The sequence below is a fragment of the Mandrillus leucophaeus genome, unplaced genomic scaffold (genome assembly GCF_000951045.1).
Source record: "Mandrillus leucophaeus isolate KB7577 unplaced genomic scaffold, Mleu.le_1.0 Scaffold140, whole genome shotgun sequence".
Taxonomy (NCBI): Eukaryota; Metazoa; Chordata; class Mammalia; order Primates; family Cercopithecidae; genus Mandrillus; species Mandrillus leucophaeus.
Window position 1 is genome coordinate 4,684,520 of NW_012101366.1, and position 26,462 is coordinate 4,710,981.

The following is a 26,462-nucleotide window of genomic DNA, read 5'->3' on the forward strand; positions in this document are numbered from 1 at the left end:
AATTGTGTGAATTTGAGGAAAATAATTCTCATTCTAAGGAATATTGAAGCCATTTAAAAATATTAAGACAAAAACAAATGCAACCAAATTTATCTTGATTCTGCCTAAATCTTCTAAGACTTGTGTCTGGGCCTGGCACGGTTCCATCAGGCCCTCTTACCAACCCAGTCCTGTCTGTGACCAGAGCATGCGGGAAGTGCACATCCGTGTAGAAGAACCTCTCACTGGCTGCCAGCTCTGGATTTTTGAAATAATTCCTAATGAATGCAGTCTTGCCCAGGCTTAAGCATACCTTCAGATGGCTGAGGGAAGACCCAAGTAGTTGTAAACATCCTTCCCCATTCTTCAGGCCTCGACCTCGTAAGTAGGGTCCAGATTTTGTAGCTGCCTAGGAATCTGGACATGCATATTCAGCTGAAAACGTACTTGACTTAAATGGAGCTGTCACTGTAAGTTTGTAGTTTTGAGGCTTTTCTCTAGGTGCTGGCCTCACCAGAAGCAGCCACACCATTCACACCATCTCCTGCTTTGTCCTTTTGCTATAAAAGCAGCAGCTGGATTTCTTTTTTTTTCTTTCTTTCTTTCTTTTTTTTGAGACGGAGTCTCACTCTGTCACCCAGGCTGCAGTGCAGTGGTGCGATCTCGGCTCACTGAAACCTCTGCCTCTCGGGTTCAAGTGATTCTCCTGCCTCAGCCTCTTGAGTAGTTGGGACCACAGGTGCACACCACTACACCCTGCTAATTTTTGTATTTTTAGTAGAGACGTGTTTCGCCATGTTGCCCAGGCTGGTCTCAAACTCCTGACCTCAGGTGATCTGCCTGCCTACACCTCCCAAAGTGCTGGATTATAGGCATGAGCCACTGCGCCCGGCCTGGATTTCATTTTTCCTCCACTCCTCCTGAGTCTTCAATTGCTTCTTCGTTTTAACTTTCTGGCAGAGAACCATTGAATGTACCTTTTTCAATGACTGAAAACTCACCTAGGAAATTATTGGCTTCTGTTGGACTTTGTCTTGCCTCTGACCAGTAGTTGAGCTCCAGAATTAAAGGCAAGATACAAAAAGCATAAGCAAATAACAATATAATGCACTCACCAGATAACTCAAAACAAAAAACCAGCATACGATTTAGAAAATTGTACTTGGTGCTACATTTAACACTTGTCGCTGCCCTGTGTAATGGTAGTAATCTTACTGCAACTGCTGTTGGTGCTACTTCTACCACAGCAGCAGAACTGATACAGGTTGCGTATCCCTTATCCAAAATACTTGGGACCAGAAATATTTTGGGTTTCAGATTTTCTTTTATTTTGGAATATTTGCATTTACATAATGAGATATCATGGGGATGGGACCTAAATCTAAACACAAAATTCATTTTTGTTTTATATACTCCTTATGCACATAGTCCGAAGGTAATTTTATATAAGATTTTGAATAATTTTGTGCATGAAGCAAAGTTTTGACTGTGACCCATTACATGAAGTCGTATGTGGAATTTTCCATTTGTGGTGTTAAGTTCGCACTCAAAAAGTTTTGGCTTTTGGAGGATTTCAGATTTTGAATTTTCGGATTAGGGATGCTCAACCAGTTCCTGCTAAAAGAAGAAAGGAAACAGAATTTTTAAAGGAGCAATGTTGTGGGCAGGAAGAAGTACAGGAGGGTATGCAGTATCTTACTAGATTTTTCAGAACTGGAAGTCTAGCCCAGGTCCTAGGATTCAAACCCTGTGTCCCTGGCTCCCTCCAGAATCTTCTTCTCAGAGTGAAACAGCTATGAACAGCTTAGGACAAGTGTTAAAATGCAACGCTGCTCATTTTATGCATTAGTGAGTTTTCTTTTATAAGCCATCAAAAACCACAAATATCTTATTAATATATTCTTTTACCAACCCTAAAAGGAGCAAGAAGATCAGATAGATTGTATAGCACATCAGTCTGACATATTTAAAAATTAACACAAATAATTTCTGAGAAAAATGTTCAAGACTTACTGTAGGTATATGGCATTTAATGTGACAAAATTGTCCCAAGTTAAACTTCAAATAGAGAGAAAGTAGATTCTTTCACCTGCCCTTTTCTCTTTTGCCCTTCCTCCCTCCCTCCCTTGAATACAATGCTTTTGAAAGCCCAAATTTAGGATTACAGACCAGTGTAGTCTTCTTTACTGGTCTTGGGAAGGTATCAAATCCTAAATTGACTTAGTGCTGACCTCTGGGTATTGGTTTACATTCCACTCTGCTATTTGTCATTTTCAAGAGGAATATACTGGGCACTTGCTTGAAGTGCCAGGTGGCTGGAGTACTTGGTGTGACAGAGACTACAACTGCCTGAGAACTGTCACACCAAATAGCAGAGATCTGTTTATGTTTTTGTGTTTACGGTGAGCCAACTGAGAGAGTAGAAATTAAACACATTTTCTTAATGTGGGGAAAAGCAGTTTCATCTTTGCATTTGATTATGCGTTGGAGAGAGCATCACTTTCCAGAACATCTTAGTGAGGAAACCTTGAGTTTATAACCATTCAATACTGGCACTCTGCTTATTTTTATTTTTGCCATCATCATGATTAGCTGCTAAATGACTATAAATGGTTATCAACTGGTTTTTATTAAGAGGCCAAATCTAGCAGGAATGATATTCTCCCCTCACATCTCTCAAAGTGAAAAATACAGCATTGTGTAGCCCTCGCTGCAGCGGCACCAGCAGCAGCTCCTCTCAACTCTCCCCCACGCCCCCCACCAAAAAAAAAAAAAAAAACTGGAGATAAATGAATGGCAGAATAAATAATTTATGCTAATGAAATTACTGCAATTAGTAGTTCTACAATGACCCTTTTAAAAGCCACAGCTGTTAATGTCAGGAAGTGCTGTCACTACTGACCTTATCATAAGAGAAAGTGACAAATTGAGAATGCAGGGAAGACCAGTCATCAAAGAGGTCTGTTCTGGAACGATTAGAGTTTTCTGAAAAACAGTGTGAATTACAACCAGCTGCTCCCTGGCTCAGCGAGTCTCCCATGCTGTGCCATTTTGTTAAGCCCGATAACAATAGTTATTTTACCCCATTGAGACAAGTTGTCTCGGGCCACTTTCAGCTCTACCGGAAACCACTTCTTCCATCCCCGATTTACAAATGAAACTGTTGTTAAAGAGAGCTTTCAGCGCCTCCAAGGAGCCTCCTCATAAGGATCATGGCTGGGCAGAGGCCAGAGTGGTTTTTTTTCTTTCTTTCTTTCTTTTTTTTTTTTTTTTTTTCCTTCCTGTAAGGAGGTTACACTTGGCTGAGGAATTATTTATCTATATTGTAGAAAGGTATGTATGTACCTTTAGTTCCCATTAAAACAAGACAGGACAGGTTAAATTCCTGCACATGTCTGTAGTGAAGTCAAGCTCTTGTAAAAATAAAGTCTCCAATATCTTGTAAAAATAAAGTCTTTATATGAAGTTTATATAAACTTCTTCATAAATTTTATTTTTCTGAGTCCACCGTTTGGAAATATATTTGTATCAATAGGGTCCACTAGAAACCAAGAATATTCAGAATTTATATCACATTATTTTTAACTTTTGTTTTAGTAATACATTATTTCAGTTACTGGTGAGATGGATTTTTAATACGCAGCACAATCCAATATGGAGGTATTTTAAACCCACTCGGGAATTTGTCATGATGTTGGAAAGTTGATTGTTTAAAGACATTGTTCAGGAGCAGTTGTTTTTCACCAACAGGAATTGACCTATCTCTCCTCACCCCTCTGCTTGTAATATTAATGGTGCAGGTTTGAAACGTTTAACTGCATCACCAGCCACTTGTGTGCAGTTTTCCCAAAGATGTCTGGGCATTATTGACAACACTTTGGTAAATTATGTGTGACTTTCCTAAGAGTTGGTGTAGCTCATTTAATTCATATTAATTGATTTTTAGGCTTCCCTTGATTAATTGAACCTGGTTCATCTTGTACAGAATGCAATAAATAATCATTAAAATGAGGGAGATGTGACTCCACAAATTAAAAAGTTAACTACTTCAGAAGTCAGAGAGGACAAAATAGAAGGAATGTATAGTGGGGGGTCTTCCAGTAACTCACTGAAGGAGAGTTGCTCTTTTGTGGGTTTTCTTTGCTGAATAAGAATAGAAATGGTCATGACATTTTTCTCCCAGCAGCAGTGACATTTATACCCTACTATCCAGTTTGTGTTTACATGAGTTCTCACAAAACTGTGAGTTTCTAAGTTTTGGCTTTTTTTTTTTTTTTCAGTGACTTTGCAGGGTTATTGCTTCTCTTTGTCTAAAGCTTAGTTTGAAAGCAGTGGCAGAAATATTTCTCAGGATATCATGTCTGTTTCTCCACCTTCTCTTTCACACACTTGGTTGATAAAAATCAAGTTGTGAAGAGCTGTATATGTTGGCTTTTGCGTTTGGTATGTGGAGCACATAAAAACCCTTTGTCCTACTTGGCAAGAAGAAGGTTAGTCAAGCTGAATGCTTTATTGTAATCTCCCAAATCCTGTGGATAATGCTTAAAGATTAAATAAGTTTTCCTAGGTTATACTATAATCTTTTTCTGACTTTTAGAAAAAAAAATGATCATTTTCTTGATTTTTCTTGTGTTTTTTTTTTTTTAGTTGTATTTTTAACTTGAAAGGATTTCACATGAACTGTAATGTTTACGTTTTCAGCCACTGCACAAAGACTCTATTAGCCTTTTCATGGCACATGTTCACACCACTGTAAATGAAATGAGCACCAGATATTACCAGAATGAGAGAAGGCACAACTATACCACCCCAAAGAGTTTTCTAGAGCAAATATCACTGTTTAAGAACCTGTTGAAGAAGAAGCAAAATGAGGTATCCAAGAAAAAAGAACATCTGGTGAACGGCATCCAAAAACTAAAAACCACAGCCTCTCAGGTATGACCAGGATGTGTTATTACTGAGTGACATTTATGCTGTTTAATAGAAAAATATATTTTCTTTTGAAGCACTACTAAATCCATTTATTTATTTATTTATTTTATTATTATTATACTTTAAGTTCTAGGGTACATGTGCACAACGTGCAGGTTTGTTACATATGTACACATGTGCCATGTTGCTGTGCTGCACCCATTAACTTGTCATTTACATTAGGTATATCTCCTAATGCTATCCCTCCCCCCTCTCCCCAAATCCATTTCTATAAGATGCCAACTGGTGAAATTTACAGTTTCATGACACCAAGAACACACTGCTACTGCTTTCCAAAGCCTACAATGGAATTGGCTGATTACTGTGTCACAGCTGAATTAGGGAGAAGCCTTCTCTTCTTGGCCTGACTCAGTGCAAGGCAGTGTGGAATACTGAAGGAGCAGACACAGCGGATTGCCTCACTTGTCTGTGACTTCTTCAGTGCACGGTACTTGTCGTCAAAGTTTTTATCATCCTAGGATGGACCGATATCTTTTTTGGTCTCAGATTCTCAACCTCCAGTGAAGGCATCATTTTCTGGCTCATGACTGTGGCGAGATCCCAAAGTAGAGTCGTTTCTCCTACTTTAGTGACTGGTCTGCTCCTCTTAGCCACCAGCTCTCTGAGATAAAAGTGTCCAGGCTCATCTGTGTCCTCAGTGCTAAGGCCCCTGCTCCCTCAAAGGGTGATGTCTCTAACTTGCAGGGGTAAATCAGGAGAGAATCAGCACAGGATGTTAATCATGTGTGGTTCTGTACACATATCATCATTATTTACTTGTTAAAAAATAAAGGATTTCATGAAGTAGGTGTTGCTACTATAATTTTATATATGAGGCGTGAAGAGTTTAAGGCCAGAGAGTCAGTGAGGTTGGGTTTTAGACCCAGGTATGTGGTGCACTGATGCTCGTGAGTTGTCCATGGCACCATGCTGCCTCTCTGTGGCTGGAAAGAAGACATTGGAATGAGAGACTCTGGAGACTTTGAAGAGTAGCCCAGCCTTTCTCTGAGCCAGCCAGGACTTAGAGCTGGAGTGAGAAGAATTCTCTCTAGTGATCACCTCAAGACTAGAAATACTGGTGGCCTCAGAGTGAATGTTGTCAGGTCAGACTCTGATATGCTTTACAAGGATTGGGCCAGTGGTTTCCCCAAGTGGCCTGGGTAATCCAGCTGTGGCTAGGCTTGAAATAAACCGAGACCCGAAGGAGGGAGCACCTTTTCACATGGGCACCTTTTCACTCTGAAGGGCTCTCTGGCCACGTCCTTCAGTCACTCTGGGCCAAAGCACAATTGCCTTTTTCCCTCTTAGTTTTCTATACCGAGAATGACTCTGTGTTCAAAACACTGTGATCTGTACTAATAGTGAGTAGATGGACCACAATTAGGAAAGAGAAACCAGAGTGAGGAGGTTTCCAGGATGGTTGGGACCAAGTGGCATTAAGAATAGTTACTAGGAAACCCACAAATAGCATATCCATATTTGTGCACCTTCTCCATTCCTCTCAAAGAATGCCTATCTAGGCCAGGCATGGTGGCTCACACTTTTAATCCCAGCACTTTGGGAGGCTGAAGGGGGAGGATTGCTTGAGTCCAGGAGTTTGAGACCAGCCTGGACAACAAAATGAGACCCAGTCTCCACAAAATTTTTTTAAATGAGCCGAGCATGGTGGCGCACACCTGTACACCCAGCCTCTTGAAAGGTTGAGGCAGGAGGATCCCTTGAGCCCAAGAGTTTGAGGTTACAGTGTGCTGATTGGGTCACTCAACTCCAACCTGAGCAACAGAGCAAGACCCTGTCTTAAAAAAAAAAATAAATAAATAAAAAATAAAAAAGTCTGTCTTTCCTGATTCTTTTTATTCACACTTTATTTTACTTTCTTGTCTTTTGCCCCTCTCCATGTCTGTTTTCTTCTATCTGTCTATCTCATTTAAATCAAGACAGCTTTCTGTAAGAAAGATTTTCCCTGGAGTCTTGTTGTGCTAAATAAGACAAGGAAGGAGCTCTGTGTCACAAAGCATTTATATCCCTTTGAATGTCATCCCAAACTGAACCTGTTGACTTTGCCCACTATCAGGAAATGATAGTGTTGTCACCCAAACTGAGCTTTCAATACTGTGGGGGCATCCTTGGCAAAGTGCTTGTGCCATACTTAAAAGGAAATAAGTGCTTCTGCCATACTTAAAGGGTTGTTTTCCCAAATGACAGAGCTAAAAGCAAGTGGGGTACCATCCTGAACCATTGCAGTGGTGGAAGCATCTCAGCCATAGGAAAAAAGAAGAGGAGAGAGACTGTGATTTCTTAATAATCACCTCAGTTATATATTGATGAGTCAAGGGGATGGGAGAGGAGCAGGAGAAGGGAGAGCTAATTCACTGTGTCTGCCAAGTCCAGGGCTGCTTGAGTCTCTTTACTCCCCCTTAGCTAAGAACCCCAGGCAGAAAGTCTATAGACACAAGATGTCTTGATTGACACATGAAGTCTTGATGGAAAGACTGACGGTGATTTCTTTTCATTAGGTATTTGTGCATAGAATGCTCCTAATATCAAAAATGTGGTTGGAATATTCAACAGCTACATGACAGTTTTAGAAATAAGTGGGTTATAAAAAGGAAGGGTGGTTTCCTATGTGGAGAACTGGAGAGCCATATAGTGTAAGATCAGGTTGTATGAAGAGCGTAATGCCTATATATTGGGGCATGCATCCTCTAAGGGTCTGCCTTAAGGAATGCCATGTCATTTGAAAACCTTAGCAATGCTCATTCTTTACAGTAAAGCTGTAAGCCCCTTTTATAGCCAAATAACCTCTCTCTAGAAGTCAGCTTAGGTCATCACAGATAGTCCTAGTGACCTTTCTTCGTAGACAAAGCCTTGTTTCCACAGCTTCAGTCACTTTGAATATTTCAGAGTTAACGGCTTCCTTAGAAACTGAAATTAGGGCTTGAAATAACATAATTTTGTCCTAGTCTCTTGGGTGATTCTTTTTGCTTTATTTCTATTTTGAGATGATAATAGATTGAGAAGAAATTACAAAACATACTACAGACAGGTCCCTGTCACGTCTTATGGGTTCAATGGTAGGTTCATCCTGCATAACTAGTACAATGTCAAAACCAGGAAAATGGCATTGGTACAATCCACAGACCTTATTCAGATTTCCTGTTTTACTTGTACGTGTGTGTGTGTGTGTGTGTGTGTTTAGTTTTATGCAGTTTTATCACTTGTAGGTCTGGGTGCTCACACAGTCAAGACACAGAAAAGTTCCATCTACAGAAATATTCCATGTTACCATTTTATAACCACACCTATGTCACCCCCACTTCCTCCCCACCTCCTGAATCCTAGTTCCTGGCCATCACAAATCTATTCTCCATTTCTGTAATTTTGTCATTTCAAAAATGCTATACAAATGGAGTCATAAAATATGTAACCTTTGGTTATTGGTTTTCTTCACTCAGCATAATTTCCCTGAGATCCAGCCAAGGTATTAGGTGTATCCATAATTTGTCCTTTTTTATTGAATAGTATTCCACAGAATGAAAGTAGCACAATTTAACCATTCAACCACTGAAGGGCATCTGAGTTATTTCTGGGTTTTGGCTATTATAAATAAAGCTGTTATGAATACTCATGTATAGGTTTCTTTTTGTAGACATAAATCCACAAATGACCAAAAATGAATTGTTTGGTACTTGCATGTTTACATTTATAGAAAACAGGCAAATACTTTCCAGAATGGCTGTGACATTATACATTACTACCAGCAGTGTATGAGAGAGCCAGTTTCTCAGCTTCTTTGCAATAATTTGGTGGTATCTCTGATTTTTATTTTACCCATTCTAATAGGTGTGTTTTTACTTGCATTTTCCTGATGGATGATTCTTTTGACTATGGCCTAACATAACACTAGTTTCATATGGCTAAAAAGAATGGAGAAGCATGTCAGTATGCAAAGTTACCCTGAATTCATAGAGAGGCTGAAAAATCAGTCATAGCTTAATCTATAATAGTACAAGTAGCAGTCATAGTAGTAATCATGCTTTTTAGGTAGAGTGTGAATATACTGTGTTGGATGGAAACTACAAGATTACTTGGATATAGTAATGGGATGTTGTTCCACAAGATGAAACCACTGAAATGTCTTTAGCAATTGAGTTAAAATAAATGGTTATGATTGTTCTTTGCTGCTGTGATTTTTAAAAATGGTAATACTTACACTTTTGGAAGAGAAATGCAATGGAGAGAGAATTATTGTGATGTATAAAGCTGCTTTCAGATATTTCTGAGAACTGAGTCATGTCTTTTTCTCTATTACCTCACTTCTGCTTTTAGTTACATGACCTTCAAACTGAGGAACCTAGTAATGCCTTCTGAACCTAATGAAATTTTAGCTGAAAAAAGTGGATGGTTCTTTTCAGCAGATAAATTTATGGATTCCTTGGAAGGCTAAGTTCTCCAAGAGCTCAGTAAGGTTATTTAGTGATAGACCAATGGGAGACATGTATGTCCCTGAAGCTCACTGAGTTTTGGCCACAGCATAGTAATACCTCAAACACACGGTTTGCTCTTCTTAGTAGGTATTAAGTTGAATATTGGGTTAGCTTCATGATCATCAATGAGGTGAAAAAAATCAAGAGGGCCATTTTCCATTTGATGGGAAGAGGTGAGACCTATCAGTGGGCATTTTATGTGTGTGTGTGTTTTTTTTGAGACGGGACTCTCGCTCTGTCGCCCAGGCTGGAGTGCAGTGGCGCGATCTCCACTCACTGCAAGCTCCGCCGCCTCCCAGGTTCACGCCATTCTCCTGCCTCAGCCTCCCTAGAAGCTGGGACTACAGGCGCCCGCCACCACGCCCAGCTAAGTTTTTTGTATTTTCAGTAGAGATGGGGTTTCACCATGTTCACCAGGATGATCTCGATCTCCTGACCTCATGATCCGCCCGACTCAGCCTCCCAAAGTGCTGGGATTACAGGCGTGAGCCACCGCCGCGGCCACAGTGGGCATTTTAACATGCAGCCAATTAATCTGCAGTCAGGCAAGGAGTATTCATGTCTTCAACTTGCTGAAGCCTCCAGCAACCTTCTGTTGGACAGTGAAGAGGCATAGTTCTTCCAGGTCGTGACCAAGTATGTCTTCCCACGACCTCTGCTTCCTTGAGCCCGAGCTGCCTAGGACCCAAAAGCAGACATGGGTGGAGGAGCATGCGGTCAGACAGAGGGAAGAGCAACTTCCCGACTCAACCTCTTAGTACTGACAAAAAATAATTATATGTCCTGCAAAATCATTGGAAAATATTCTTCTGTCTGTTCTCACGTGGAGAAAAGCAATGTGGCTGCATTTGTGCAAATCAGAAGACAGTGAAAATCAGGGTAGAGACAGATGCAAGATACAAATTGTTAGGAATCCCTGAATTCATTCCCAATCATAAGCTCTACCTGGGATTTGTTGTGAACAAGGCCAGTGACGTAAGACTTTTGCTTTAGGTGGGAGATCTAAAAGCCAGACTTGCCTCTCAAGAAGCCGAGTTGCAACTGAGAAATCACGATGCGGAAGCTCTGATCACAAAGATCGGCCTTCAGACGGAGAAAGTGAGCCGGGAAAAGACTGTGGCTGATGCTGAGGAGCGAAAGGTCAGGCTAATTCCACCATTTAGAGTACTGAGCTATATTTAGCACAAAATAAACCTTGGTAGGTGAACAATTTTGAACAACTTCCTCTCCAGGGAGCGTAAAGTCTAAAGAATTATTATAGTTACACATGTAACAGCATTTCACACCATGATTACCACTTGACCTTTCTTTACATTATGCATTTCCCCAACCTTTTAGCTCTTTTAATGATATGAAAGAACAATAAATACTGAGCTCATTCAAGCATATAATGGATGTGGATCTTGAACATCAGGCCTATTTGTATTACAGTAAAGGTCAGGAAGTCACCTCTGAGGTTTTTAAAGGTTTCCACTTTTTAGGCAAATTGAACAACTCAATTGTTAACAAAGCCCATTCCATCACTTTGCAAGATGGTTTTCAAATTTTGCATTTTAATAATACAACTGGAGTTTATTATTAAGTCCTAAGCTAAATTTGTTCTTTTTGATTCGATTGAGGCCCTGGCATTCTGTATTATGTTTTATGGTTGGAAATAATTCCTTTTAACATTATATAGATTCTTCTTGCTTTCTACTCAGGTTTCTAGCAATTCTGAAATAAATACAATGTCTTTTGTCATCTTCTTTTACCAAAACATCAGCTACAAATGGAAGACACAGTTTTGCACATCTGATTTCTCAAAAGAAATACCATAGTAAACAAAAAATTTAATACATATTTATTTAAAAATTGAGTGTATATGTTTAAAGTAAAAATTTCTTATTTTAGACAAAAGATTATAATCAGGGCCTAATTAATAAAAAGTTGTAAGTTGCTAACATTCTCACAGCCATTGAATCGGTAGTGATTATGCCATTTTTCTTACCTTTTAGGTTACCTGAAAATATTTGAGCTTTTCTAGTGGTGTTGCCATTCATATACAATTGAGTTGTTTTTCTTTTTTTCCAATGTGTATTGAGCATGTCTTCCTTGCACAACTAAAGAGTTGAAAAGTTTGTTGAACATCAAAACTGTAAACAGACAGTTTTAAGAAATAAGATTATGGCATTTAAAATTGAAGATAAGACACATTTGGCACGCCCTATGTGATCAGCGGGCATAAAATTCCTCATTTGAGTTGTAAATGTTTCTGTTGAGTTGCAGATAAGTGGAGAATGTCCTTAAAAGTATATTATTGGACTGGGCACAGTGGCTAATGCCTGTAATCCCTGCACTTAGGGAAGCAGAGGCAGGAGGATTGCTTCAGCCCAGGAGTTCGAGACCTGCCTGGACAACATAATGAGACCCCATTCTCCATCAAAGAGGAGCAAAAAAGACAAAGTATATTATTACATTGAGCAATTAGTTATCACACATGATACAATCACCATGAGCTAATTCTACCCAGGGAGTATTTTTCAGGTATTACACAAACGTGTGATGTTCTAGTGGTTATTATATCATAACCTATCATCACAGATACTTTTGGAAACTTAAAATATAAAGAGGGGTTTTTTTGCATTTTTACATGTGAATTCTTAAGGAAAAATTACCCTCATAAAAGGAGAAAGAAGTTTTAGCAAATTAGAACTCATCTGACAGGTTGTTTAGTGAACTTCAGACACAAAGAAGGCACATACTATTTTTTATGTTTAATCCATACCAAGACATAAAAATAATACTTCTAAGCATTTTCATTGGAGCCTTAATTTAATTATAAATAACAAATATTAATGTCTATTTTTTCACCAGGCACTGTTGTAGACTATTAGGGATATTTCACAAGCAGGGTGCTCTCGTGTAGATTACATTGCAATGGAAAAGACTGACAGGAGACAAGTCACACATTGAGAAGCTGGATATATCGAGATAGGTGCTCTGATGAAAATCAAGTAGAGAGACATGATGGTGGGAAGGAACTACTGCAAACTGGGTATTCATGGAAGAAAGTTCTTTCGTAATTAAACTAGGAAGCATCTAGAAATTCATCAACACCTGAGTCCATGCTGTGGGCTCACATTTGTCATATGTTCAGCAATGTGCTAGATACTATGCTATGCCATACTAAAGGGGGTGAATATGGACTGTTTCTGGTCCTATGAAATTGGGGTCTCAAGTCTTCAAACATAGGCACTAATTTAAAAGTAATGCTTCACAGCTCACAAAGTACACAGCCACGTTTAATATGACTAAACAAATGTTGGGGTTAGAGAATGTCTTGCCGTGAACCTCGACAACCCATGTAGAGAAGCAGGTTGAAATCATTGCTTCAAATCTATAAGGTAATCAAGGGCAATTTGAACCACTGGCATTGCCAGCAATGACTTCAAGTGACACAAGCATCATCAAGCCTGTGAAAATTAGTTCTTCTTCCACCTTGGTTTGGCTTCTCAGCTCCAAATTCTAAAATGCTAAGAATTCTCTGATTGCTTTCCAACTGTGTTCTCCCTTGAGTGGAGTATAAACCTTCATGAGTAGAGGCACCTTCTAAATTGAAGCGCTAATATCATCTCTTCAAAAGTTGAGCATCAATCTTGATTTGGAATGGCTATCAGTTTTTGTGTGTGTTTCTGTTCTGAATGTGGGTAGGCCTGGGTTTTAGAGGATCATAAGGAAATTCTTACAATCCAAAGGCTGATAAGTGTACTGTGTCAGCTTGCCAAAGCTGCCATGACAAAAATACCACATGGGGTCTTTTGGGAGATTGGGAGGCTTAAACAGTAGAAGTTTATTTTCTCCAAGTTCTGGAGGCTGGAAGTCCAAGATCAAACTATTGGTAAGTTAGGTTTCTCTTTCTGTGACTTGCAGATGGCTGCCTTCTGCTGTGTCCTCATGTGAGCTTTTCTCCGTGATTATTTCCACTGATGTCTCTTGTGTGTGTCCGAACTTCTCACCCCAGTCAGTTTGGATTAGGGCTCACCCTAATGACCTCCTTGTAAAGGCCCTGTCTCCAAATACAGTCACATTCTGAGCTTGGGTCTTCAACATATGAATTTTGAGGGGGACACAATTTAGCTCATAACAAGCAGTTATTGGGACTTTATTCTCTTTATCCTCTCCCTGTGTTCACCACTAAATCTTAAGAACTTCTGCAAGGGGCTGTTGATGAATGCAAGGCAGAGAATTTCTTGTCTGCCCATGGGTGAAACTGTCTCCAAATTCCTGCTTTAACTTACAGGGTAAGGGAAAAGCACACTCTCTAGGCACTCCATGCAACTCTTCTCTTGTTTTATAGGTTGAGCATTGCTGACCAATACCTAGGAGCCACTGGGCAAAGGAAATTGTACACTGGCTTAACAGCTTACTGAGATATACAGAATTTTCACTCCTCTAGTATTGTTGCACCTTAGGGTGAGAGGTATTGAGAATGAGAAATAAGTTGACCAGCCTGAGAATTTTCTTCATTTGTATGAGTGGGTTTTTATTTAATGTTCAAAATTGTTTTGTTTATAAAAATTACCCAAACGAAAAATACTCCATTAATAGTAAAGGAGTCAGAAATGAGTAGCAGCTACTAGGCTGATAGAAATAGCACTTTAGCCAGGCGTGGTGGCCCATGCCTGTAATCCCAGCACTTTGGGAGGCTGAAGCAGGCGGATAACTTGAGGTCAGGAGTTCAAGACCAGCCTGGCCAACACAGTGAAACCCCTCTAGTAAAAATATAAAAAATCAGCTGGGTGTAGTGGAGCGCGCCTGTAATCCCAGCTACTTGGGAGGCTGAGGCAGGAGAATTACTTGAATCCAGGAGGTGGAGGTTGCAGTGAGCCAAGATCATGCCACTGCACTCCAACCTGGGTGACAGAGCGAAACTGTGTCTCAAAAACAAAAACAAAAAAAAAAAAGGAAAGAAAGAGCACTTAAAAGAAGTACTCTTTAAGGTTTTATCCAGTACTAAAAACCTATGATCCTGAGTCCAATTTAAAATGATTTTTTAATGATGCCATTATAAATGGTAACAAATAGCATTTATAGATTCACTGTATCCTTATGGTAATTAAATAAACCTGAGGTGATAACTCCTTTGCTCACATAAACTCGTTTATCTGTAGCAGTGTTCTGTAGCATACAGAAAATTTTCATGGTCCATTCCTGGCAGTTTTTGAGGGTTGTGGTTTTTGAGTAGTTCTCAGTAAACATGCAGGGTTTTCTTATTTACATTAACGATAGCTGTGTGTGTAATAGCAGGAGGTCACATATCTACCCCGAACCAATTATCTTCATAAAAGGTACAGTACACAGCAAAATAATGGTTAATCAGGAGAAGCGTAATTACTGCTAATAAAGCTGTAGTAGACAACATAATTTGTTGTGAGCAGTGTTTAATTTTATGGTATAGTTAAACTTGTTCATTTCAAACACATCTGAAGAAATATACTTTTGTTCACACTTTATATTCCACAATCACCATCACCACAGGAACCATCTCCCATGGTGGCTAGATCCAGGTGCCCAGTGCCACAGCTTTGAAATTCAAATTTCTACTGAAGACTAAAAATTCACTCTTCCTGGCCTTTCAGATTCTATAGGTATCTTAAGGGGAGGAGGATAAGCCACCTCCCACCTCCGCCCTCGCTTCTCATTTTGGTTTGGTTCAGGTTTACCAGCATGAGTTTCCTCCATATTATATATCATGTCAGAAGGCTGATGCAGCACCCTCTGTGTCCTGGGAAGAGGTGCCACTGGATCCACAAGAGGAGAGTGGGTATCAGTGTTATCGTTCCAATACCAAAGGCAGATGTGGGCTCTTGCATCTGTGGTTTCTTACCATGTCCTTGGAGCAACCAGTAGTCTTCACTAACATTTTATTTATAGTTAGGCATGCAATCTACAACCACGGAATAGAATATATTGTAGATAGTTGATCAAAAGAGCTTCAAATCTGTTCTTTAGTAATAGCCAACATGGCTTCTAAGCAAAAGTTAGCAAAAATTAGAGAATCCTAGCAAGAATATTTTGTGGTCTAGGTTACTAAGCTAACCCAGATGTGTGTTAATCCAGGACTCTTTAAAAAAGAAAACTGAAGAACAGAGGAATCACTTAATTTTGCTTTTACTATTAGTGGTACCTTATAATTAAATGAGTCAAAGCTTTTCTTGGAGCATTTTGAAACTTGAATCCATTTATATTGAGATTTGTTACTGTGTGTTTTTTACATTTACAAAACTTTGTATACATACTGTGTCTAAAGGAAAATTAGTCTATTTAACAAATTCCTCACCTGTTCAAAGTACAGAGAAATGAATTATTTAGCAGTGCATCTGAGTCAACCTCCATTTCTCTTTAGAGATATCTGTGATAATAATTTGTATAGCTTTGTGTGCTTTTTGTCTCTAATTAGGTGACAGCCATTCAGACTGAAGTGTTCCAGAAACAGAGAGAATGCGAGGCTGACTTACTCAAGGCTGAGCCTGCACTGGTGGCTGCTACAGCTGCACTCAATACACTCAACAGGGTAAAGATGATTTATTGGTCCCTGAGTTTCTTCAAAGTAATATTTAAAGCTTATTAGACTTTGAATAACTGAACTGAGAGTGTAGCCCATGCAGCGAAAAAGTATTTTAAAAGGAAAGAAACACCCATGAAATATTAAAGTTGAAACAAACCTTTGAGGTTGTCATTATAGTTCAACTTTTTTTTTTGCCGTCCAGGACTCTGTGCTACAGCAACCCAATAAGCAGTCTCCTTTTGAGTATTTCCAACAGCATGGGATTTATACTCTTATGAAAGGCAACTGGATTGTTGGTAACTGGATTTGACCCAAATCCAATTTTTCATATCATGTGTTGCTTTAAGAACTAGGCCAAGGATTCTTTATTTCCTCTGGCATATAAAGAGTAGCACTGATGAGTGACCCTCATGGAAAGAACAATGGGAGCAAAGATACGTAGGTTTGGTCCCCACCATTTCTTTGAGTTTCGTGTTGTTGGTGAAACCTCCCTAAGCACTCAAATTCTTAGAAAGTAAGCTGTGTTCATCACAAGCATATTGTTAGAGAAAGTGAAATGGAGGGCAATGTTCTTTTAAGAGCCTGCAGCTAATCTCATCCTGGGGTCTTCTCCCAGTCCTCTGGGGAGAGCTCAGGAGATCACTGGGCCTGAGATTCTTCAGATTCCATTTCAAAAAGTAAAGAATCTAGATCTTCACTGTCCTTCATAGAAATACTGAATTCGTTTTCTAAGTATTTTTTTTGAAGAAAATAATTTTGACTGTGACTAAAGAGATACTTACATGGGTATTTCTTACAGTATTTCCATAAAACTGAAAAATGTTAAATGGAAACATACCATGATAGAATTCCAATTATTACACCTTCAAATACCCTTATGCCTTTAAAATGATATTGTTAAATGCTATTAGCAATGTGACACATTAACCATGATATATTAAGTGAATAAAGCAGATTATAAAATAGGGTATTTTATATGACTAATTCTTTTGGTAAGAATATGTGCACAGAAAAAGACTGGCAAAAAGTAAGATTAATTGGTTATCTCTGAGTAATGGAATATTTATTTTCTTTATTGTGTTTCTCTAAATTTGCAAATTTTTCTCTGAATAATTACTCTTTACTTAGGCAAAATAGCACCACTTATAAAGCTGTGTATATTTATAAATTATAAAAGAATCTTGGTTAGCCAGCTCTCAATTATTAGCATATTTTAAGTATTTGTTTTTGTTCTTGCTTTCACTCTCTTTCCATTCTTTGTAATCATATGCCAAATAAATAGGCAGCTTCTGATAAGGGAGCAGAATCAGGTTCAACATTTGATAAGGTTTTATAAGCAAGAGTGTATTACGTAGCACATAAAATATCATAGGAAATACCTGGTTGGTTTTGGTTTTTAAATCATGTATTAAATATCATAAGCCTACATGAGCTTCTTATATGTGCTAGTTCCTGCCTCAGAGTATTTGCCCTGATACCATGATAATTTATACTATTAACATCATCTGTTGGATTAATCAATGGTCTGACCTGAGGCGATAAAGGAGTAGAGAAGAAGGTTCAGCCTATCTTGGCCCTCTCCTAGTTGAGAGTCCCTGTAGTGTAATGGAAGATATTTCTTGCTTGTATGTAAGACAGAAAAACAAACCTAAGAGACACTGAATTAAGGAATTATGTGTCTGGGAGGGGTTTGGTTAAGATGCAAATCTATTACATAGTGGGACAGAACCTATAAATATCTTACAACATATACACACATACACACACGTGTGTGTGTATCCTGGTCTCAGTGAGCAGAGCTCTGCAGGACTGATATATAGATCATTTTTCTTGGAGGCAAGAAAGAGCAGTGATGTCTCCAGAGTATCAGAGAAGTTCCCAGCAAGAATTGAACCTCCTGGAGTTCCAAGGTGGAGTCCCCAGGTGGCAAAGAATTGCCAAATTGAAACTGGTTTGATAAGGAGAGTAGGCCACTGAAGACTAGCATGACAACTTACAGAGCTTCACCAGACCTCCCCTAATCCTGTCTGTCTGTCTATGTGTGTGTGCGCACATGCATATTTTTCTTCAGGTCAACCTCAGTGAGCTGAAAGCCTTTCCCAACCCGCCCATTGCAGTTACCAATGTTACTGCAGCCGTGATGGTCCTTCTGGCTCCTCGGGGAAGAGTGCCCAAAGACCGAAGTTGGAAAGCAGCTAAAGTCTTCATGGGAAAGGTATCAGTGTAGCCTGGCAAGATGAAAACCCTGATAATTTCTATACTGTTTTCAGTACTATGGTTATGCTTAATAGCAAAAGATGTTCAGGTCAGAAGAAATCATCTTCACAGTTGCTGAATGTAATCTACTGTATATGTTCTCTAGACTTACAGTTTTTGTTTGCCAAGTTGGAGGTTAGCTTGGGGTTATGGCATACCTAAGTCAATGCCAGCAGCAGGTACAAGGTTGCTAATTATTTGCAAAATTATGAAAGCAGTTAAGTGTAGGAGGGAGAAAATTACATGGATTTCTTAGGTTGGAAAAATGTTACTAATGTACAGGAAGGTGAAGCACAGGGGCTTTTTGGTGTGTTTTTGCTTTTTCTTTTCTGCCTGCCTTTTCTTCAAAATGTGAATACCTCCTGTGCTGGGACTGAATATTTTACCCCGGGATAGAAGAGGTTTTAAAAGTGTCCATTGCTAATTCTAACTTCATACTATAAAGACTGAAAAAGTCGAACAGTAGGATAAATGCAGCTTGCCAATTTTGCTTTTGTAATGTGAGTCCTAAAAGCTGATTTTAACTTTTGATCTTGGAATTTTCTCTGCAGCCAAAATGGGTTCATTGCCATAAATCTTTTTGCTTTGCAGGTTGATGATTTTTTGCAAGCATTAATTAACTACGACAAAGAGCACATTCCAGAGAACTGTCTAAAAGTGGTGAATGAACAGTATTTGAAAGACCCGGAGTTTAATCCAAACCTGATTCGAACCAAATCTTTTGCAGCAGCTGGCCTCTGTGCCTGGGTCATCAACATCATTAAATTCTATGAGGTATCAATCCTAAATTGAGTGTTTACAGATGTTATCCACAAAGGGCCACAAACGCATCAATTTCTAGGTCAGCAAAAAGAGTAAAATTTGTTATTTCGTTTTCTGAATAAGGATATATAGTTCTAAGAATAACACATGAGCATGTTAGAGTAAACAGTTATCTACAGGAGGTTATTTGAAATGTTAGAAACTATCTTTTTTTCGGGTAGAGTGATTGGCTGCTTTATATTAAAGAGCAATAAGTAGTTAGATGAAAACTTATATATGAATTTTACTTATTTACATTTAAATATTTAATTCCTGTTGACTTAAAACAACTGCAAATCTGAATTCACCTCAAATTAAATGTAGCCCCTGCTCTCAAAGCAAATATTCAAACCATCTGTATTGTTGACATAGTGAAATAAGGAAATAACCATTTCTTTGCGTTAGTATTTTAATGACAGGTAAGTTTTGTGCCTATATGTGATCTAATCTAAAATTTGTACTTTTCGGCAGTGTAGAGATAGATTATAATTTCATGCATTTATTTATCAAATATTTATCGCCAACCAACTGTATCCCAAGCACTCTGCAGAGTACTTGATCTAATAAGGGAACCATGCATGGCCCACGACTCTGAAGAACTTTCATCTTTGTCTAGAAGGGTCATATGTTACATTCAAATACGGAATTAGAAAAAGTCAATATAGTCAATTCAATTCCCAAAGTAATTTTCATAAAGCCAGGCTATTTCCTTTATACTGTGGGGCCCATAAGAATAGGACTGTCTTGATCTCTCTCTTTAGTGGAAATCTTCATAAAGCAAGAGTTTAGACAGGTTGTGGTTGATGTACAGCCTCTCTCCATAATGAAATGTCTCAGCCCTATCTTCTACTTGTACAATAGGTGAAAAGACAAGCATAGAGCTTGACTGTGGCTGCATTCTGTCTTATTTTGCTATAAAATAGGAAAGAAAATTTAATTGTCTTCCTCTCTCCCTACCAGCAGAAAAATTGATCCACCTAAATTCTCAGATGGTCCATTCAAACAACGTGTGCTTGAAGTGGTCGGGAACTTAGAAAAGAAAGTGACAATGTGGTTGATGTTGTGTGGATATCTCCCACTCTCTTTTCTGTGTTGAGAATTTTTCCACAGTTATTTTCTGCCTTAAAGGCTAGACATGATCTCGGCTTTGGCTATGGTTTCTGCACGATGTAATTTCTGGTAATATGAGGAGTATCTTCACATTTTATGACAACTTGATTTTAGTATCTTAATGGTGTTTGACTTACATCACATTTTATGCAAGTACTTGTAACTCTAAGGTCCAGATTAAATAAGTAAAATAATGGTGGACCAGAGAGAATGTGGAAGGCTATGTGGATTGTGCTCTGCCTTTAGGTGGTACCATGTCTGAAAAATAACAGACTAGGGTGGTGGCATATACCTGTAATCCCAGCACTTTGGGAGACTGAGGTGGGAGGACCCCTTGAGCCCCAGAGTTAAAGACCAGTTTAAGCAACATGAGAAGACCCCATCTCAATAAAAAAAGAGAAATTGCTAAATGAATTAGAGATTTTAATTGTAAAGCATCCATCCTATCTAGGATTGAATGATTACTTACCCTCTTTGTATCTTTATGAATTCATGAATTTTCAGGTCTACTGTGATGTGGAGCCAAAACGCCAAGCATTAGCCCAAGCAAACTTAGAATTGGCTGCAGCTACTGAAAAACTAGAGGCTATCAGGAAAAAGCTTGTGGTAAGTGCAAACTATGACATTGAAATGTTTCCCAAGAGGCGGTCCCTGCCTCCACCTTAGGATTCCACCCTCAGACAGCACCTTATCTGAGCCCTATCAAACAGAAAGGAATTCGATCTTCCATGAGTATATTTCCTTATATAGCATTCAGCAGGTATTTCTTATCTGCTCTATGCTAGACACTGAACTGGGAAAGTGCAAATGTTCATGATTTCTACAGCTAAGAAACATTTGCAGTCTGATAGCAGAAAGGGGAGGGCAGCACGCAGTGATTCCAGGCAAGTCTTCTGCAGTCAGACTATCTGGCTTATATCTTCGCTCCACTGTTTACTGTTGCATCCCATACAAGGTAGTTAACCTCTATGAGCCTCTGTTTTCTCATCTGAAATAGGTATTATGATAATAAGCCTTTCTTTCTTTCTTTTGTTCGTTCATTCCTTCCTTCCTTCCTTCTTTCCTTCCTTCCTTCCTTCTTTCTTTCTTTCCTTTTCTTTTCTTTTCTTTCTTTCTCTCTTTCCTTCCTTCCTTTTTTTCTTTCTTTCTTTTCTTTTCCCCTCCCTGCCTCCCTTCCTTCTTTTTATTTTAAGTTCCAGGGTGGATGTGCAGATTTGTTATGCAGGTAAGTATGTGCTGTGGTGGTTTGCTGCACCTATCAACCCATCACCTGGGTATTAAACCTATCATGCATTAGCTATTTTTCTGGAGTAGCATCCATTTCTTAGATAGAACTATGGGAATTAAATAAGAGTAATTCATATTAAGAATTTACCATGGTACTTGGCACATAGTAAGAGCTTCGAAAATATTTTTGGCCGGGCACGGTGGCTCACGCCTGTAATCCTAGCACTTTGGGAGGCCGAGGTGGGTGGATCACGCAGTCAGGAGATCGAGACCATCCTGGTTAACATGGTGAAACCCCGTCTCTACTAAAAATACAAAAAAAAAAATAAATTAGCCAGACATGCAGGTATGGTAGTGGGCACCTGCAGTCCCAGCTACTCCGGAGGCTGAGGCAGGAGAATGGCGTGAACCCGGGAGGCGGAGCGTGCAGTGAGCCGAGATTGTGCTACTGCACTGCAGCCTGAGCGAGACTCCATCTCAAAAAAAAAAAAAAAAGAAAATATTTTCAATGAATATTATATGTACTACTAAATACCACTACTGTTTTTACAAATATGTAAACCAGTCATCCTAGTCTAGCATTATTTATATATGTGTCTATATACAGAACATACCAAAAAGTACTGAGCCCAAAGAAATTAGAGGAAGTTGCTTAGTGAAGGTGGGTTGACATGGGCTTTAGATGTTGCTTAGGAACCACCAGGATAACTAGGATGGGAAAGGTTTTCCTGACAGAAAGCAAGGAAAAGAGGGAAGGAGCAGTTGGGACACTTGAAGAGTCCAGCAGGCCAGAGCCCTGCAATGAAGGTTTTGGAGAGTAGCAGGGAATCATGAAAAATGAACTTGCAAAGGTGAGCGTAGGCTTTCTTTGCCTTTCATGCTACAGAATTTAAATTTTATCTGATTGGTGACACTGAGCCTTTGAAAGATTTTAACAAGTTAATGATACAACTGAAGTGAATCGATGCTGGAAGAAGAAAAGAACCTAGAGGCAGGCAGACAAGTGAGAAAGCCACTGCTGTGGATCCCGTTAGAACCTCAGCTCAGGCAGGAGCAGCCATGATGGAGGGAGGGAGATACGCTCAAGCCTGGCTGATGGGATACAGAGAGATGGGAGGAATACAGGAGGAGGATGAGGAGCGTGAGGTGCCTGGCAGGGCAGCATGGAGGACAGCCAGCAGAGCGATGAGGCGGCACAACCCTGGCAGCTTACAGAAACCCCTGGAGCTTCAGTTTCTCATCTGTCAAGTAGTGGTAACAGAAACTACCTCTCAAGGTGGCCATGTGTGATTTGGGGCTACCCAGCATCCCGTCTGCCAACTTTGAGTGAAAACAGCTTGATTTTCTTTAGGGAAGAATCTCTCCGCATTGGATGCACTCAGGCGAGGCTTTTAACAGGAATGACCTTGCCTTTTCAAGCTAAGGACTCGATATATGATCCAACCTTTCCCAACTTGATCCCCCCTCTCTGGAGTTGAGTCGTGAGCAAAAGGAATAAAAGACTGAAAACAGAATCCATAACATTGCAGAGATAATGTCCTGATGAGACTTGTAAACAGCTCCTGCTCCCAAGACTCTCTGGGACACCTTGATGCCTATATGTGGTTCTCAGCCTTTCTTGCCCTCCTAAGAGCTCCCCCATCTACTTCTGGCAAGCTCCCTTCAGCTTAAATTAGCTAGAAGTGGTCTCCATCATTCCCACCTATGATTCCTGATGCATTAAGATACTATTTAGTGTGCAGCACACAATAGACACTTCATAAATCTTAGTTCCCACCCTCTTCTTACAGAAAAATCCATATGTAAGTGTGCAGCAGTCATGACTGGAGTTTGAGAGAAAAGCCTGGGTCAGGAGTATATATTTGGGAATGGTTGGTGTATTCATCTGTTCTCGCATTGCTATAAAGAAATACCTGAGACTGGGTAACTTATAAAGAAAGGGGTTTAATTGGCCCGTGATTCTACAGGCTGTACAGAAAGCATCACAGTTCCTGCTTTGGGTGGGGCCTTAGGAAACTTTCAACCATGGCAGAAAGCAAAGGAGAATCAGGCATCTTACGTGGCAGAAGCAGGAGTGAGAGATGGGGAGGGGCTTTTAAATGACTAAATCTCACGAGAACTCACTCACTGTCATGAGGACAGTACCAAGAGGATGGTACTAAACCATTCATGGGGTGCTAAGCATCCTCATGATCCGATTGCCTCCCACCAGGCCCCACTACCAACATTAAGGATTACAATTCGACTTGGGATTTGATGGGGACAGAGATTCAAACCATACTAGTTGGTGTAAAGATCATGCGTGTAGAAATATTGCCCAATGAAAATGTGAAGATTAAGAAGCAATGGGAACTTAGGGTAGACCTCAGAGAGGATGCTTCTAACTCAAAGTAAATCCTGCCATTGGTCCCTGAGGAGGTAAACTCGGCAGCCACTGCAGTCTAGAATATGGTGCCCAGAGTGGCCAGGCAGCCAGGCCGGGCTTCCTATAGAATGGGGTTTGAATTTGACCTGCTTATGGCTGCGGTCACTACTTGGCAACTTGGCAATAAAAATAAGGTGAAGGACATTTTCTAACAGCACCTCCAAGATTTCAGGGCAAGTTATCAAAAGCAGAGGAATAAGATCAACTTGTCAGAGCAGAGCCCAAGGCATTGACTGATTTCTCGAATATACCAGAAAGGGCTTAAATTGCCACTCTCGTTTTGACCTTCAATAATTACAATGCATCTTTTTATGACATTATTTTAATAAGATGGTTAACAGTCCCAAAAGCTCTCTCCTTACAAGATGGATAATTTCAGCCCCTCTCATAATAATGCACTCCCTCTTATCTTTTAAGGCTCCTGTTTCTAATAGGCCCTCCTGACCACCACTCCCTGGCCAGGTGACCTGACCATCCCCTCCTCTCTCTCCAGGCAGGGCATATTCCTGCTGTAGCATGAAGCATACTGTTCAATGAATATCTGGTGACTGGTAAAAGAAAAGTGGGCAACAACAACTGCTGGTTTAGACAAGTTTAGGATAAACATATTAATTTTGTAGAAATTACCTTTGTTCATTAGTCAAAATTCTCCCTTTCAACTTAACTAAAACCTTTAGAAAATGTTATCTATTCTTAATGGTTTCATATCAATATTAGAAGTAATTAAATGTTTATAGGAAAAATATGAGGATACTTAAGATAACCATAGAGTTAACCATACAGTTAATACTTTCTGTGGTTACAGAACTAGTAATCCTTTGGACGTAGCCTGCAACTGGCTGAAAAGAATTATTCATACCAATTATTTTCAGAGATCTACAATTTAAACAGAAGTTTACATATTAATAAGCCTCAGAACTAACTTTTCGAATACGGAGAAAAAGAGCACAAAGTAATAATCAAAATAGCTTTATGAAGAGTGGGTCACCTCGGTCCCCCTACCAAGAGTGGATTTGGTATGAATATGACAAAACCTCTGGCTGTAGTTCCCCCCAAGGTTTAAGTCTCTACCAAGGCCATGTGGCTGGTTATGCTAAGGACAAGGTACGTTTGAATAGTTTCTGCCAGTTGGGATGCAGTCAGATAAAGGTTTGAGCACATGTGAAGGTATGATTTTTGCTAGCTTTGCGTTCATTTGCTCCAGCCTCTTGTTTCTCCTCCTCCATGAACTTTCCCTCCTGCTGATCTTATGCCTCCTGTTGCCTTCTTGCCTCACAAAGCCAGGATATGCCTGATTTCAGCATCTATGCTGCAATGGAAATTCATTCATACCAGTGGGCTGATCTCTATGTATTTGTTCTTTTGAGGCTTTGTTTCTAAATTCAGACTAAAAGAAGGCTTCATATTGAAGTGAAAAAAAAATCGCTGAGCTGGGTGGAACAAAGACCATCATGTCTTGCAAACATACAGGGCCTAAGGCTTACTCTAAATAAAATCCAAATTCAGTCTCTTTAGGGCAGTGTTTCTCAAAGTGTGTTCCCTGACCAGCAGTGTCTATGTCACCTGGAAACTTATTAGACATACTGATTCTCAGATCTAATCCCTGACCTGCTGAATCAGAAACTCTGGTGGTGAAGCCCAGGAACCTTGGTTTTAACAAGCACTTTGAATGGTTCTGATGAATGTTCAAGTTTGAGAACCAGTGGTTTAGGGTTTCTGGTGCACTCAAATCCTCGGGCCAAGTCCCTCCTTCCTCACTCTATTTACTTCTAGAACCTGAGAGGCCAGAGTCTGTCAAGAACTGTGAAGGCACCAACATTTTACCCTACTTGCAAACTAACAAGTTAGTCTGCCACAGTTTCATGGATGATGGAAGAAGACATGAGACTCCTAGGTCAGAGACCAAAGCATTTCATTACTCACAGCACAGCAAGGAGACTGAGCTTCATGTTCATACCAGTTCCGCTTACCTCCCAAGTCCTGTGGGAATGATGCAGAGAAGATAGGTGGATGCTACATACACAGTGAGTTTATGTCATGGATGAGAAATCCCAAGCTTAGGAAACCCCAGGATAAAGAGAACCACAGGCAAACCTCCTGAACCTTTGCCCCAGATGGAAACATTATCTTTGGTATTGTGGTTAGGTAACAAAGCTGCCTCCTACTTCCAGGGAAACAACATCTCTGTCTTTCAAGCCCGTGATCTATCCAAATATGGTTAGATTATCCAGAACAAGAGCTGCCATTTCTTCTTCACAAGAGGCACAGAAACAAAGGAAACTGTGGTCTCCCAACACCCAGCTCCTTTTCCCAACTTTATGAAGGGAACTGATATGAGTCATTTTATACCTTAGCTCTGTGTGTATTTAGGTCATTCTGTTTCAATCTTGAAGGGCTGTGCATCTCAGTGTGGAGCTAGGAGGTATTTCCTGTGAAGCAACAGAGTCACTAATGTCACTTTCTATAGAGACTTATACAGCTACCACATATCCTATTCTGTTTCCAGTGCCCAAATAAGAAACATAGGCAAAACCTCTATTCTTCCTCAAACTGGAGAGCTAGTCACCAAAGTCTGGTAAATTTAACTCCCAAAGTAGAGGTCATCGATATTAGTGTGCAGAAAAAGACACTCAAGGAGCTTGTAAAATACAGTTTTCTA

The 26,462-nt window shown here is 39.7% G+C and overlaps 1 protein-coding gene across 1 annotated transcript in view; it reads left to right on the forward strand.

The window, feature by feature from the left end:
* DNAH11 (dynein, axonemal, heavy chain 11) overlaps positions 1-26,462 on the forward strand; it is a 387,500-nt gene that overhangs the window by 228,833 nt on the left and 132,205 nt on the right. The window contains exons 56-61 of the mRNA XM_011973963.1: positions 4,681-4,914; positions 10,431-10,577; positions 15,877-15,990; positions 18,056-18,199; positions 18,832-19,014; positions 20,656-20,757. Coding sequence (XP_011829353.1) covers positions 4,681-4,914; positions 10,431-10,577; positions 15,877-15,990; positions 18,056-18,199; positions 18,832-19,014; positions 20,656-20,757 — 924 coding nt within the window. The remainder of the gene's footprint in view (positions 1-4,680; positions 4,915-10,430; positions 10,578-15,876; positions 15,991-18,055; positions 18,200-18,831; positions 19,015-20,655; positions 20,758-26,462) is intronic.